Source organism: Fukomys damarensis, unplaced genomic scaffold (genome assembly GCF_012274545.1).
Source record: "Fukomys damarensis isolate Sample0158 unplaced genomic scaffold, DMR_v1.0_HiC HiC_scaffold_24, whole genome shotgun sequence".
Taxonomy (NCBI): Eukaryota; Metazoa; Chordata; class Mammalia; order Rodentia; family Bathyergidae; genus Fukomys; species Fukomys damarensis.
In genome coordinates, this window is record NW_022900936.1 from 2,649,673 (window position 1) to 2,666,520 (window position 16,848).

At 47.5% G+C, this 16,848-nt stretch overlaps 1 protein-coding gene across 1 annotated transcript in view; it reads right to left on the bottom strand.

The window, feature by feature from the left end:
• The window catches only part of Dscam (DS cell adhesion molecule), a gene marked incomplete at its 5' end in the record, with an annotated part of 531,581 nt that overhangs the window by 226,599 nt on the left and 288,134 nt on the right, over positions 1-16,848 (bottom strand). Inside the window, one exon of the mRNA XM_010636598.2 lies at positions 6,767-6,913. Coding sequence (XP_010634900.1) covers positions 6,767-6,913 — 147 coding nt within the window. The remainder of the gene's footprint in view (positions 1-6,766; positions 6,914-16,848) is intronic.

Consider the following 16,848-nt stretch of genomic DNA (forward strand, 5'->3'; position numbering starts at 1 on the left):
ATTTTCTGAATTCATTCACCCATTGATGGGGGTATAAACTGAGTCCATTTCTTAGCTATTGCGAGTATCTGGGCACACAGGCATCTCTGGAAGGCTGATTTTGTTCCTTCACACATGTACGCAGAGCTGAGAGGGCTGGCCCATGGGGTAGATCTGGTTTTCGTCATTTGAGGATGCTCCATTTTATTCCTGTGACGGTCACTCCCACAACACCTGTAGGAGAGCTACCTCATTCTCCACATTCCCTCTACCTGGAAATATTTTTTTTTTGGTCTGTACCGGGTATAAAACTCAGGACCTTGTGCTTACCAGGCAGGTGCGGTGCCACTGAGTTACATCTCCAGCAGGAAGAAAATATTTGCCAAGTATTCATCTGACAAAGCACCAGAATGCAGGCGGAACTATGGTGACACTAACCACTATCAAGAAGCAATCCGATTGAAGGTGGACTAATGACCTGAATAGACACTCGTCAACGGAGGAAATGCGAACAACCAGAAGACACAGGAAGAGATGCGCACTACCCTTCACTACCAGGGAAATATATGTCAAAACTTCAGTGGGTACCACCGTACTCCAGGTAGCGTGGCTATTGTCAGTTCTGCAAGAACTGGACAGCCAGCTTAGGCAGCGTCCGTAGCTAATGATACTGTGCTGTATATCTAAACTGTAAAGACCAGAGGAGATCTTAGACCTTCTCAGCACATCAACTATGTGAGGACAGGTGATGGACAGACGACTTAGCCTCATTGTGGTAATCCTCTCACTACATCAGTCTGTCTGTCTGTGTAGCTATGCATGTGTCTACCTGTGAAGCTGCACAGCTTGAATATATGATTTTAGTAGCCATGTATATCTCAATACAGCTGCAAAAATAAATGCCAGCCAATGAGATACATGAGGAGAAAAAAGGATGTAGAAAATGCCACTTTGAGCAGAGTGGCTGAGCTGAGAGGTGTGTCTTTGTCCATGTTGCCTTTCTTTCCACTACTTGGAGAAAGTGTGTGATTCCCGGAGTTTCAGCACCATGCTGGGCTACGAGTTAGCCCTGGGAGTGGATCCTAACGTGAGGATGATGGACAGAAAGACACAAGCCCAGTTCTTGGTCAACCAGGAACTGCCAAGCTTGCTTCTTAAATGTATGAGAAAAGTAAACTTCTCTATTTCAAAACAAGAACAGCAATGGAAACTTCTAGAAAGACTTCTTTAAAAGGCTGTGATTACACAGTTTGCCACTAAGGGCAGTCAACACACAAGACTGGAAACAGCAGAAACACTTGGCTGAAACCTCCAAATTTCTTTGTGCTCCTTAGAGTGGATCCCATTATAAACTTGATGATTCCTTGCACCTAATAAGAATATGAATGTGTTAGGGGGAGGGAAACTAGTACCCTCCTGAAGAACATGGGGCTGGGGTTCAGAGGCTGCACCTCTCACTGGCTGAAGAGTCCTTGTCTTCACTCTTCAGGTCATTCACATGCTTGCTGTGGGGATCCAAGTGAGAGGTTTACAAGGTCAGCTGGGGTGTCCCAGCCAGCAAGGCTCCTGGCTTCCTTCTCCCTTCAGGCAGACTTTGTGAAGTATTGCTCTGAGGAACAAGATAGTTTCTCATGGATGGACGCATCAAGAAGACACAGGCCTCAGAGCTGACATCTTACAACTCCTTAGAATTCTCTGGGAAGATGGCTTGCTCTTCACAGCATCTTACTGGAAGTCTGCACCCCTAGTAGGTTCCATGATCTAGAAAAAGAAGACTGTTCCTGGAGCCAGCTCCAAAAAGGATCTCAGGCATTCCCAACCTCCTGTGACTTTACCACCAAGGAGGTGGCCGACTTGTGGACGGTGTAAATCCCGAGGTGCTATAGTTCGGATCTAGAATGTTGCCCCAAAGTCTTGCGCTCAGAGGCAGGGCTTTTGGAAAGTGACTATATCATGGGGTGTTGCGCTCACCAGTGGGCTGACCCACTGGCAGTCCATAGCTAAATGAGCTGTTACAAGGTGGGGCCTGGCTGGAAGAGGTGTGCCATTGGGGATGACCTTTGGGGGCTACAACTCTCTCCCTAGCTCTTCCTTCTCTCTCTGCACCCTGACTGCCATGAGGTCAGCAGTTGTCCCCAACCACGCCTACGCCTTTCCCCCATGATGTTTCTGCCTTGGAGGCAGGTTACTGTGGACTGAATCCCCTAAACCCTGAGCCAGATGAAACCTCTCCTCCTTTAAGTGGTGGTGCCATGTTTTGTCTCCCCGAAACAGAAAAAGATAACTAATAAGCATGGGAATATTATTTAACAGTTGGAAAATGTATATCCATATTAAGTGGAGAGAGGGCCTGTAGTATTATCCTGAAAGTGCTTTAATTTAGTTAAGAATCATGAGGATATAGTGACAGACTTTACTACTGGAAAAGCACAGATTGTACCATGATACTGGAAGAGTGGGCATATCATAAATTACTCTGAAAAAAAATAGTTACAAAATGTATCATTTTGCTCAGAATAGCCAATAGGGTTAGGATTAAAGAAAGTAGCACAAGAAGGTGCCACCTTTGATAGTAGATCTCTCATTTTCTTTGCAGGATACCCACAATTTCAGGAAACAAAATATGCCAAGTTCTGATGGTACCCCAAGATGGTACTTAAAACTGTTATTCTAGCCAAAACTAATGACAGAAAGCACTCAAATATGTTCCTTAAGAGAATACTGCATAATATCTAATGACTTTTATAAAGAATGGGTGGGATAATGTGATATTCATATTAAAGGAAGAACTGTGAGCCTTGCATCATATGTCCTACTTCTAGAAATCCACCCCACATGGGCCATAAACCTAAGTGTAGAGTCTACAAAACCATAAAACTTTCCAGAAGAAAGAAACATAAAAAAGTGTTCAGGTCCTTGGGTTTGGCAGGGTTCTCAGACATCATACCAAAGCACCAGACAAAAATTATATATTAAATATCATCAAAATTTAGAATTTATGAGCTTCTACAGGCACCAGCAGGAAAATAAAATGAGGATGACTGAGAGAACAGACTTGCAAGTCATGTTTCTGATAAAGGATTTGCACCCCAAAATGCAAAGAGCCTCTACATTTTTATAGTATTAAAAAAGTTAAAAAGGGAGCAAAATGTTTAAGTAGATAAATTAGCAGAGAATGTATATGCAGGACTGAGCAGTGCATCAAAAGATGCTCGGTGTCCCCGGCCATGAGTCCAGAGCAGAGTAAATCTGCCCAAGGCATCACCGGCTGTCCAGCACCTAATGAATGGAGACCAAAAACGCGGCATGTACACAGTGTGGAATATTATTCAGCCACAAAAAGGAAGGCCCCTGTCCCCGGTGACCACGTGCACAAAACTGGAGATCATTATGTTGAGCGAGCCACGCACACAAAGACAAGCGCCATTCTGTCTCACTCCAACGTGGAGTATTAAGAGCACCGATCTCCGCCGCTAGAGGCTGAGAGCACAGAGAGCAGGGAGGTAAGGAGACTGACTGAGCCGGGGCACGAGGCCCAGGTAGACAGGAGCAAGTAGCGCCGGTGTGGCGCTGTGCGGAGGGCGGCCTTGGGCTGTGGTAACATGCTCTGTGTGCCTGAAGCTAGAGGAAGGGGATCTGAATGTCTTCACTGTAAAGAAATGTCGCTGTTTGAGGAGACTCATGTTTAACTGGGCTAAAACATTACGCAGTGCGCACAGGTACGGAATCGCACACGGCACCCCGTAGGACACACGGCTTCCCTGTTTTCACTCAAAGACGCACTTCATCTCAGTGAGAGTCCCAAGGACGCCTCACCGCACACCCTGTCAGGTGCTGATAATCGGAACAAACGATGTGCCGTGCCGGTGAGGCAAGGAGGGGCGGGAGCGAGGGGGGCACCCAACTCAGAAAGCCGCCTGCCAGTCCCCAGGGGCTAACTGTGCTCATTCACCACGAGCCCCGCCCCAGGCTTCTGCCCTGGACGGACGAAGACACAGCGCTCACAGCCGAATCACTGCACGAGCCTGAAGGACAGAGCTGGGGCGGTGGGGGAGCAACATGGAGCAGGATGCCTGCCCTCTGCTTTCCACATTCGCTCCAATGACTTGAGGCAGATTTTAAAAAAGGAAATCTAACCAGCCTTTTTAGTTCTCCTGAAGAAAGGAGGATCAGCCCAATTAACCCAGACCTAATATAGAAATCAACTATTTGAGAAGACATTAGGTCAGTCTGTTTTATTCTTTTTTTTTTTTTTTTTTTTTAAAAAAAATGTGCTTACTTTTTACTCTTTTTGTCTTTTTTCTACTTTATTATGTACTTCCTATTGTCCCTTCAACATCACTTGGAGGTAACCCCTGGATGCTAAAGCAATCTCCTATCTTCTGTGTCTTCACACTTTATAATTTTACTAAAGTACGTTCCATATTGATCATTCTGGGCTCATTTTGCAGGTAAACAAGTATCATCCAACCTATTGTCATTGTGCTTCCATTAAATACAGGAATATTTCTTGAATTATTGGTCTACTTTTTATTTAATTTCAAAGCAACTCTAATTATACCTGATCCTTTTTTGCTATATGTTTAACTTTCTGCACGTTTTCTCACTAGGCTTTCTTTTTCATATTGTGTTTTCTGCTGTGAATTCTCCAATATGTTCCTTCTAATTTTATTTTAACCTTGTAACATTTCACTCTTTCTAATTTTTTCCTAAATTATGCCATCTCTCATTTCACAGATGCCTCTTGGTTAGCCACTTTATTCCTGACTTATTTTATTTCTGATTTATAACACTATTTCAAGGCTAGAATCATTTCCCCAGTTATAGTTATAGTTTTCCTATGATTTGTGTCCACTCTTTTCTTGTGACAGAGTTACACAGGGTTAAAACTTTGCCCCTTTGGCTCCACTTTACAGTGAGATGGGCGCCTTCGCTGGTGAGCAGCCTCTGTCCGTGAACAACCCTTCCTGGCCTTCTCCCTGGATGCCCCTGAAGGCCTCAAATGTGAGCCCGTTCTTCAGCCCAAACTGAGCGCAGAGGCACCCAGATCCAGCCATGCGTCCCTGGCCACTGTCATTGCATCCTGAGTGGGCCTCTCCCTGCAGGCCAGCCTCTCCCAGGATGGGGCCTCCAGCAGGGCCGCTGCCTCCTGGATCTTCTCCTTCAGATCCTCTTCACAGCCACTCAGCTCAATGGGCTCCTGAGAGATCCCCGGCCTTGCCGAGAACTCTCACAGCCTTCTGTCCTCGCCTTGGGTTCAAGTGGTTCCACCCCAGGCCCAGAGGAGTCTGGGACCCAGATTCTGCACTGTGGCCCACCGTGGGTCTCCCAGACAGAACACACTGCCGTTTCGCTGTTAGCCTTTCCTCTATTTGGACCGAGCTGCTCTACAGACCAACTTTACCCCTTCACCCCACACTTTTCAAATAAACTTCTGGCACCATTATGGGCTTGTCTCTTCCAACTCTTTGTCCGAGGCAGGAAGGACCTGGGACCCTTGTAACTGGCGGGCCATTTCCACAGGAAGCCCCGGCAGGCAGCAAATGCTCCTGTGGCACGGAGAAATGCTTATTTAATGCCAACCGCCAGTGAATCTCACACCCACAGTCTCTGCCTGGAATCACTCTTTCCTGTCTGCACATTCTCCTGAGGAGTTTCCTCTCCTGTGTAGACAAGACTGTCTCTAGGAGGCTCTGCACAAGGGGGAGGGACATTGTGCTACCCACAGAGTCACCAAGGGCTAGGAGGACAGCTGTTCATTTGGTGATGCAGCCTCCCTGAAGACCATCAAGCCGAGAAGGAAGTAATGATGAAGATGAAAAAAGAAGCAAAACCATTCCAAGTTCAGAGGCAAACGTCACTGAATTCTGACACGCACGTGTGGTAGTGGTAGGTCCTGACAACCGGGTGCCTGTGAACTGAGAAGGGCAGCAGGCGGCGGTGATGTTCTCAAGGACCCCCGGGTGCAGCCCCTCTGCCTCTCTCTCCCCTTACAGCATCACCACGGGTAAAATAAAAGCCTCCAGCATGGAGGGCTGCAGTCTCGGGTCCTCTCACACTGCACTCCAGCAAGTATTCAGCGAGGGAGAAACTCCGCATTCTTAATCTACAGAGGTGAAGGCCAGCTATTTTGCATTTAACCCTCTAGTACCGAGATGCACACCTCGGCATGCTGCGACACACTGAAGTCCCAACCTCCCCCTGTGAGTGAGTCCTTTAACAGACGGGCTGAGAGCAAGCCACTCGTGCTGATGACGTGTGGATATCTTCTCGAGCACGAATCCCATGAAGGAAAGCCTAGGACGGACATATTTAGCGGAGTAGAATCAACTCAGATACCTTCTTCATGAAGAATAATCCCAGGAGGTGGGCAGATATGAATGTCCTTGTAATTTTAGATGGGGACAATTTCCCCAGGGGCGTGAGGTCTCATTTGAGAAACAAGATTTGACCCCTAGCACAGGATGCAGGCTCTGTCACAAGATGGTACCAATTTGTCGATGATAAAACAAGCAAAGAAGTAGGGCAGGGAGTGTTGCTTTCATAGCAGGAATCGCACTGGCTCAAAGGAATTGCGAGCTGTTCAAACCATGAAATGACCTCACTTGAGTATCTATATTTTCATTATATTCTGCTGGTACTTATTTAGAAGCCTTTTACAGGTAGCAAAATATTTTGCAAAAATAAAAGCCTGAAGGTTTCATTTTCGTCCAAAATTGTGCCGTTTTTCTAGCACAATATGACAGGAGTCACAGAAACAGCACACACAGCATTGATGAGATTTTACCTGATACAAAAAGTCTAGCGCTGTTACTCTGCCTGGTCTCCCCGGTGTATCTGTGCCGCGTGACACAGCGGTAGTTATACAATCCATCCTCGTTCTGTACATCTTTAATATACAAGGCTCCCGTGGGTGTGATGAGAAATCTAGATCCTGAAACAGAGAGAGAATTGCTTGGTTAAAGTAGGCATATGCAACCCTGGCACATAGACAATGTCTTTGAATAATTTATTTTCTTCTGAAGAAACCTCTTTACAAAGGCTGAAATCAGGTATGTTAGTGAAAGCTGCCATCCCTTTTCATTTCTCAACTGGCCTAAAGCAAGAGCTTTTCACCAGTATGTCCCACAGGAAGTACACACTTAGCAAGTATGGTCTCCCAAATCTACGTTTTGGGTAATGTATTTCTTACAAAAACAAAGCTGGGTTATCATTGGTGTGTAGCTAATTTGGCAGATTTGCATGAGTCATTACCTACTTCTTAAGAGGAAATATATGAGAGGAATATTAACTTTCTGTTGCAAATTTCTCTTATATGAAAATGCAGATTTTTGTCTCAATTTTGAAAGACTGCAATAAAGACACAAAAATGTTAGACTATAAAACACTGAGCTATTCTACAAACATCCCAGGAAAGATTGTCTTAGTCTCTGATAATAGTTAATAACCAACACTTATTGTTATAGTCTAGTGTTCTAGAGGATTTGGTTATTTTTCAATAACTGATTTTTTTAAAGTGATTGGTAAAACAATGGATAAGATATTTTCACTCAGGAAAAAAAAAACCTAAAAAACCTATGCTCGGCTCTTCCTCCTGTCCCATGAGCACAGAACAAAGTGTCCTTAGCATGACCTGTGTTTGTCACACGCACATTTGTAGTTGTGCAGAAATGACCAACACTCAGATCAAATTTCAGGGTTGGTTTAAGAAGCATGAGGATTTTGTTTTCCATCTGAAAAGAGAAATCTGTAAGGATAATTTCCACTGTTTCATTACAATTTTAGGACACAGAAATTAAGGCACAAAAGTATCCCTCGGGGTTAGTGGTTGCACCTTCCACACAGGTGACTGGACGTACTCAGTGAAAGTGATCTGATTCTGCTAGAAAGATAACATGACCTGCCTCTTTAGGAAAAGTACTAAAATGCCAAAAGGATTCTTAGGTTCAGTTCAAACTCCTCCTTGTTTTTTTTTAAATCAGAACTGTCTGGCTGGGGATTTAGCTCAGTGGTTCTGCCACCTGCCTTGTAAGCATAAGGACCCAAGTTCGATCCCTGGCACCAAATAAAAAAGAATCGTCAGGAGCCTTGACCTCACCAGCTTTAGATCCCAAACATTTAGTTGCAAACATAATTCCCCCACTCCTTGGTCATTTCATGCAAGGACTATACTTTCTTCATACGTCAGCTGATCAATGAAAATGTCTTACGATTTCTGCACAGGTTCTATCTGGATGGCCCACCCCCCAAAACCCTGATTAGTCAGGACTTTGCGACAATGGCTGGATTGTGGTGCTCAGCTGAAGTGCTGTTAGGAGGGGGGCTCCACTAGGAAGAGGTAGTCAGGAGGTGTGGCCTGGAAAGTTATATCTCCCGCCCTGGCTCCTCCTTCACTCTCTGCTTCCTATCCGCCCCACCCTGAGCAGCTCTCTTCCGCCAGGCCCCTCTGCCACGCCTCCCTGCCTCGGAGCCAGCCGACCAGGGGACCAGGGACTGAAGCCTCTACAGAAGGTGAGCCAAAATAATCCTCTCCCCCTTCAACTTGTGGGTGTCAGGTACTGTGTCTCAGTGGTGAGAAAAATGACCGAGACAGTTTCTTATGCAAGATGAGAGCAATTCAGAAGAACACAGGGGTAAAAAGACATTGAAAACAAATACTGACCTAGCATAAATTTTTTCGAAGAACATAAATTAATCATTAAAATAGTATAAAGTGTTTCTAAGTAATATTTAAGCTCGTAGACAATTCTATGGGGCTGCTTATTATAAAAGAGACTGTAAATGTGCTAAATATTAGAAAAGTTGAAAATATCTCCCAATGCTACATATTCTGGATAATTCTGCTTTACCCTCCCCCAAAGAGAGTGACTAAAAACATCTTTTACCCCTTGTCATCAGTCTACTCCAAGCTTTCCTTAACAATATGTCTACAACCTAACTTTTTCTTTCAGATATTTGCATGGTTATATAATGCTTGAATAACCAGTTCCTTTACAACATAGTTTGATAGACAGACAAGAAGGACACAGAAGATAACAAATGCGACTGCTGTCATCTCTCTGGTTTGGAACTTCTTCCATGAGAGTGGATGGCCCATCAGCCCTGGAAGATGGAGGGGAGACAGGAGCCAGGGCAGTGGCCGCCGCCTGGCCCTCGCTGTGGACCCCTGTGTGGGCTCTGTTCTGCAGCACATTTCCTTTCGTCGCTCCGGTTGTTCCTGAAATACTTGGCCTTTTGCTTACTTGCTTCTTGTGAAAATAAGACTCTTTAAGACACAGCATTTGGGAAGCACTTGGGCCTTTTTTTTTTTGCCTGAAACACGTCTGAGATGCTCACAGCTATGGAGAAAGACTGACCAAGCCTCTGTGCTGACTGAGCACGGTGGCCTCTCAGCCATCTCTGAAACTCATCTTGAAACCGATGAACACTTTCACCCCTAAAGTGAGGTGGGGAGGAGAGGCCATGGCTGGGGCAGGCACCAAAGCCCAGCCCTTGGGTGCAGTGACAACTCGAAAGGCGCTCGGGACTCTGGGGACAGGAAGGGTGCGGTGAAGCCGTACGAGCACCCTATGCCTCAGTCGTGGAGGCGAGGACTCATCCTCACTGCTCCCCCGGTGGGCCCCACTTGCTGCCTCACACCCAGATGCTCCGAGTCACACGGAGCTGCTGTTTTCTTCATTCATATCCTTCAACAGGATCAACAAGGGGACTTCCAATAACAGGAGCAACTGTTAAAATACAAATTATTGGTATCGGTCCAATGCAAACACACAAACTCTCTCACACACACGCACCCATCCTTGGACTACTCAGAACTGTCTGGAAATGGAATTGTGCAAAGCCAGAATTTTACAGATAACCTCATTTTCCTTGGAAAACTATTGGTGTTTTAAAGGAAAACTTTTCTAAACAAGAGCTCATTGCCTCTGTCATGTCAATCACCGAAAGTCTGAACCATGGGTGGGGGGTGATTCTTGCACTGGGGTCCTCATTATTGGGCAAATAGTCCACTGCACCCCGTTCCTGGGAAGCTGTCTTGGTCTGGGCTAGGCTAGCAGCTCAGGGTGAGTGTGGGCCACCCAGCCTCCAGGTGTCCGACCCTGGCCTGTCTTCAACAGCGTCCACCTTGGCTACCAAGCTACTCACCAGCTCTGCTTCCCTTTGCTACCAGAGTCTCTCAGCGCCCCAGCCTGGGCTGCCCTTGAGGAGCGCTCGGGATGGAAGTTCTGCCCCAGGGCTTCCCGGCCAGGGTATCGAGCAACAGAGGCTGCACAGGTAGTGTCTCCTGCAGTTGGAGATGACGCCTTTTTTTTTTAGTTTTCTAGACAATCACATCCGAGGCGGAGGTGAAAATAACAGCAGTCCTAGCAGTCTGTTCTGCTAAACGATGGGTCATCAATGCATAAGGCCACAGCTCTAAGGTCTGAGCTACAGAAAGTGGGCACCTGTGACCTCTGGGGAGAGCACTGGGGCTGACTCTGAAAGGCACTGTGATCGGCACGAACAGGAAGGAACAGAGATGGCGTGAGACATGGGCGTGTGCACGGAGCCTCCAATTGCATTGGTTCCAGGCAGAGGCCTGGGGCAGCCAAGGTGGTGACAAAAGAGGAAGGGGATAGCAAGCTGGAGTAGGTAGGCATTGTTCTTGTGCCACCGTAGGAAGGAATTGCTAGTTACCAAGGAGGAAAGTCGGTACTTATCCCAAACCTGTACTTATCCTTGCGCACCACTCTGATATAAATAATTAACCTTGTATGTTCAAGATTCTGTGATTGGTTTATTCGTTCAGTCTGTTCGCTTTTTCCATGTTCATACACAGAATCCATGGTTCCAGTGAACCAAGCTCACCTCCTCTGGGAGATCCTTCATAAGGAAGAAAACACACAGGCTTGGCAGTCCAGCGGGTCAGAACTCACCCTGTCACTGTCGCCTTACACTGGGTGACTCCAGTTAAATCATTCAAATCTCTCAACGCAGGTCTGTTCATCCAGGAAAGACAGAACCCTGCTCGTTCTCACAGGGCAGGGCAGATCGACACACGGGTGTCATTTAGGGGACAGTCACATGGCTGCCGCTCAGAAGGGGGACAGTGGCCAAAAACAATAACGTACCGTGAAACTCTTGCTTCAAAATAAGCGAGAGCAAGTCTCATACATCTTAACCTGAAAAGCTAAGTGGGATGGGGACAAATGAGCTTGACTTAATCTTTTCACACCGTGCGTATATACAGACATGCAAAGTTAACAATTCCACCCCACAGGTATACACACTTATGATTTGTCAACTGCAAATAAAATAAAAATTAAATGGTACCTATACAAGTTCATGAGTTGTTGATTTTATTTTTGCTCTTGTGACAGGAAACAGATGAGTAACAGGGGCCTAAGGCTGCCAGCCAGGGACTAGTCTGCAGACCGTCATAACGGGTGACTCTCACGAGTTCGTCTCTTCCTGGTGGAAGGCGGCCTTGCGCACCGGAAAACACAACAGAGAACCAGAACACAGGGCTCAGCGCCAAGGTCGAGGAATTAACTGTCCTCATCCCGTGCATCACACCAGCAGCAAGTTCCTCCGCTGTCACCTCCCAAGTGGTCTCCAGCCCACCTGGCTTCATCTACAGCGTAGGACCTCAGCTAGGAGGTCCCTAACACCCGTGTTCATCTGCCTCTCCGCTCTGTCCCCTTCCCACTCAGCACCCACGATTGCCGTGACCACCGAGATTCACCTCGGCGCTCAGGGTGGGAGCCACCCCCAAGGCCACACCGTGGAAGGTGCTACCACAGCCTATGTCTGACCATCCCCACAAGCTGTTCCCCATCTCTCCTCCCACCACACCTGGCTGCACCCCAAGCCTCTCTGCTCTCCCTGGAGACCCTGAGCCCAGATCCCGGCCTGACCGGCTCCTCCTCCCTCTCTGCTTTCGTTCCAGGGCTCAGTCTCTGGCCACATCTCTACACGTTAACCACACCCCTGCCGCTCGTTCTGGACCCTGGTTTTCTTGTATGTTACCTTGGGTGCCTCTCCTCCACCTGGAGGGGTATGGTGAGCCATTATGGTGAGCCTTGACATGGGCATAGCCATGGTTGAACTTTGAGTCACCCCGCCAGCACGGACGTGCTGTAGCCCATGACAACGGGCTGGTTCAACTGGCGGTCTGACCTGTTGCCTAGCAAATGTAGCCCATAATACTTGTTTTGTAGAACCTTGTGACCTTTCCAGTCTGCTACACCCTGTTTGTACTTTACCTTGTGACCTTTCCAGTCTGCTACACACTGTTTGTACTTTTGGTTTCGGTTTTAGCCTATATATACCCCACCCTGAAAAATAAACAGGGCCTTGCTATGGTAGAACCTGAGCCTGGAACTAAGTTCGTGAAACTGCTCTCCTGTTGTTCTTCCCTCGGGTTTGGGACCTGCTGGCAGGATTCTGACGTTGCGGCTCGCGACAGAGGGGCAGTATCTTGTCTGTCTTGTTCAAGTTCTCACCTTCATTACATAGAAGAGGACTTGGGTTTGTTATTCCAGACTCTTTACTAAATGGATGGCAGATGGAGGAGCCTATTATTGTTTATATTCCAAACATCCTTCTCAGGTCTGGGTAAAAAGAAAGCCAAAATGTGTCTCTTTCTATAAAATACTCCTGTATGTAGGACATACAAATGCCCTCCCTTGCCCTCCATGAGTGACTATACCATACTGTTACATGAAAAGAGAGTGTTTTGAGATTCTGACGTTAATTGTTCTTTCATTATTTTCCCTGGCTGTCACTGTAGAGCTGGGTCAGCTCTGCTACAGCGACTGTGCTCTTTTCAGAGAGATTTTTAAAAGCATCCTGGACTTTCCACTTAGGACTAGTTCTTAGTGTTTTGTCTGGTCTTGCTGCTTTCATCTGAACTGAGCTAATAGTAATTAACAGGGCAGATGGCTGAGCTAACGAGATGGCAAATAGCAGCACGACACACTGGAGCCTTCACCAGCTGTGCCTGCTGCCTGGCACTGGCAGCCCTACTGTGCAACAGGACGAAGCATTCTCCAGAGCACCATCTGGAAGCCAGAGGGACACGGGACTGACACCCAAAGCCTAGGAGCACAGCATCAGCGATGAGAGGAGCCTACAAAGGAACATCTTACAATTTTCATTTGCAAAGTTAAATCTGCACAAACTAAAATAAAAGTAGAAACAGAAAAAAAAAAAACCACATCCACAATAACTCTACAGTTATCAGCATCTCACCTGACTCCTGGTGTCTGCACAGTGCAGACTGGATTCGGGCATGGGGCTGTGAAGATGATGCCTACAGATTCATGCTGAAAGCTGCATCTAAGCATGAGCAAGGGTTCCCAGGGAAAAGACACAGACCCGAGGTGCAGGTGCTCCAGAGTCTGACCTAGAAAGAAGGCCCCACAGACGGGGTAAGTGGGACCACAGTGGACAAGATGAGCCCTAACCCGGGGTGACTCATGGCCTTGGGAAAGGGAAAATGTGAAGACAGAGAGAGCTGCGTGTCAATGCTAACGCTACTCAGAGCCAGCAGGGTCACAGAGTGAACCATGGCCACTCAAAACTTCACACATGTTCAGATCCATTTGATTTATATAATGACCTCAAAAGGAAGATGCTATCATTCCCATTTTTCAGATGAGAAAATCAAGGGACAGAAAGGTCAAATGGCATGCCCTGTCCACACTGCCGGCAGGTTGGTTCCCTGCTCCTGTCTCTGCCCACTGTGGCCTGGCTCTGGGTCAGGGTGGAGTCTGAGATAGCACAGCTGGGTAGACATGGACTCGGGGCCCCAGAAATAAATCTGAACTAAAGGATCAGCAGAAGTCTGGGACAAGCACAGACCCCGAGTGAGGCTGAGGTTGGTGCTGGTGCAGCCATAGAGCCAGGGGAGAAAGCGGTTCAGGGGCCCGGCAGGAACTTGTGGGGTCCTCCGAGGCCAGGACTGGGTCAGGCTGCAGGCTGCTTGGGGTGCAGCTCCGCAGGTGCAGGACGCCCTTCATGGGGATGGAAGCTCAGCAGTGGGGGTGAGTAGGGGGAGGGCCAGCCGAGGAGCCAGGGGGACAGGGGACCCCAGACAGACTGCGGCAGGGTCTGTGCACACAGCCTGGGCTCTGGACCCCTCCTGCTGGCAGAGACTGGGGACACATGTGACCCAGAGGAGCCTGGATCTCCTTGCCTGAGCCGGGACAATGACACCTGCCGGGGGACACTGTGGCACAGATAGGGCCATCTGGATGAATGACTGGCAGAAAGAGACACTCTAGAAAAGCAAGGGTCTATAGTACGACATAATGCTAATATACAGCCCCTGCCAGATTATTAAAAACACAAAGACCAAGAGGTGAGGGGAGGGGGAGAGGAAGGGGAAACAGGAGGCCTTAAGATGCTTCTGCTCAAGCAGCAGGTCTGCACAAGGACGCCAGTGTCGTCGTGCACTGCAAATGTGTACTAGCAAACATTTAAAAATTACGAATCTACCTACGAACAGACAAAGACTGTGCAAGAGAAAATGTGAAGGATGTGTTCAGCCCCACAGGACATAGACAGGGACACGGGAAGGGCCGTGTCAAACTCTACAAACAGACAACTTGATAATGCAAAAGTGTCCATTTTTCACACATGAAGTACATTTTAATTCATTTCTGAGCAGAATCTAGTTAGAACTTGACCACAGCCCTGAAAATTAAAATATGTTATTTTCACCTGGAGATCAGGGGGAAAACGCTACAACGTCGGGTACTACGCAATCTGGACAGAGGTGGCAGGACACGAACCCCTCGTGGGAGTGTAAGTCGGTGAGTCCAACTGGCCCCGGGAACCCTCAGACGGGGCACACTGGATATTGTCCCCCAAATGCCCTGCAAAGTTATGTGAAAAGCTAGAAATGATAAACTGGAAGGCCAATCAAGGGGCTCGTAAGTAGGGTCCATTCATATCCTGCAGTCATTTAAAAAACAATAAGGGACGTCCTGTAATACTTTGCAAAACTCTCCTGGACATCTAGAGTAATCACAGAAGAACATAGGAAGTTGGGTACGCAAGACGCAAGACACTGAGCACTGTGGATGCGCATGTGCGAATATTTGCATATGCAAATGAGGGGCAGACCTTTGCTGCCCACTGAACTGTTACCTGGGCCTCTGATGTCGGAGTGCATGGGGAAGGGAGGAGTCTGCGCTGATGTCACACCGTCCTGCACTTGGATATGGTAGGTGGATTCTACTGGTGCCCCTGCAAAGGGAGCCAGTGGGTGTCACACGTCTGGACAGAGAAGCCCAGAGGAATCAGGAGCGGGGCAGCGCAGCGGGGGCGGAGGCTGGGCTGGCGGGACTGGGGCAGGTGTGCAAAGGCAGCCTCCAAACGCCTGCTCCCGGAGGGGCCACTTCCGGGCAAGGCTGACAGCAGCAGGGAGCCCCTCCACGCCCCCGCTGGGCTGTGCAGTCCTCCCTCTGGGGGCATCACTGGCACCCAGCCATGGGATCCACGGTGCGGCCCTGGCTTCTCACCACTGAGCGCAGCTCCCGTTGGCCTCCACCTTCCTCAGAGCTACGTGACTGCTTGGATACTGACACAGCATGTATTTTGATATTTTCCTCCTAAAAAATAACATCAGTATAATAAGGCATCAAAATGTGGGCCTTGGTTCCTCACCTATCACCTGGCCCAGCTTTGTTTGAACTTGTTCTGTGTGTGAAAAATATCACCAGGACAGCCAAGCAACAGCGACCTCCCAGACTGGGGTCTGAGCCTTGAGTTGCTGGAGATCACTGACCAGAAATAAAGATGTCACCGTGGTCCGTGATACAGGGGCTTAAGGAAGAGACCAACAGCCCTGGCTGGGTCTGACAAATAAGGAGTGATCTGGGATATCTATGCAGAAATTCCCTGAAAGCAATTTCACGGAGACATTTTTCTCATGTAAATAAAATTCTCTCAGCGAGCTTCTCCTGCAGTTAAATGAGGCTCAATTACAGGCTGCTAATTTCAGCTGCACACTGCATTCCGACGGTAATACCTAATTACCCCGTTTAGTTAGTTAATGATCGGATCCTTGCCTGTGCTGCTGTTGGAGTCTGTCATTAATCTCCGCTCTAGTTAGATGTCTAGCTGCTTACAGGAAAGTCCTTGGAAAGATCAGGGTTTGATTTTTACAGGAATTACTTTAAGGAATTAAAAAAAAAATAACAAGCACCATATATTTATTTGCTGCTTTTACTTCATCTGAGAAATGCCTGTTCATTTCAGATGCCCATTTTTGAATCAGTCTTTATATTTGGGGGGTCCTAATTTTTTTTGAGTTCGTTATCTATTCTAGATAGTAGATCTTTGTCTGAGGAGCAGCTGGTAAAAAATTTTTCCCCACCTTGTAGGTTGTCTCTTAGCTCTGCTCATGGCTGTGGTTTCTTTTGCAGTGCAGAAGCTTTTTAATAAGATGAGATACCAGTTGTTGATTCTTTGTGCTAGTTCCCATGCTACTGAGGATTTGTTCATGAAGTCTTTTCCTATGCCAATGTCTTAGAGAGTTCTGCCTACTTGTCTTCCAGCCAGTTTAGTGTTTCTGTTTTAATATTTATGTCTTTAATCCACTTGGATTTCACTTTAGTGCATGGTGAAAGATAAGGGTCTAGTTTTAACCTTTGGCAGGTTGAGATCCAGCTTTTCCAACACCATTTATTAAAGAGGCTATGTGTCCTCCAGCGAGGATGGTTGGCTTCTTTGTCGAAGATGAAGTGGCTGAAGGGCCACCCCGATTCTGAAGCGGAGCTGTGGCCTGGACAGGGGGATGAGGCAAAGCAGTGAGGACGAAGGTGGCCCCAGGTCGAGAAACAGCACTGCCTGGTAAGGAGAAGTCGCCGCCAGAAGCGC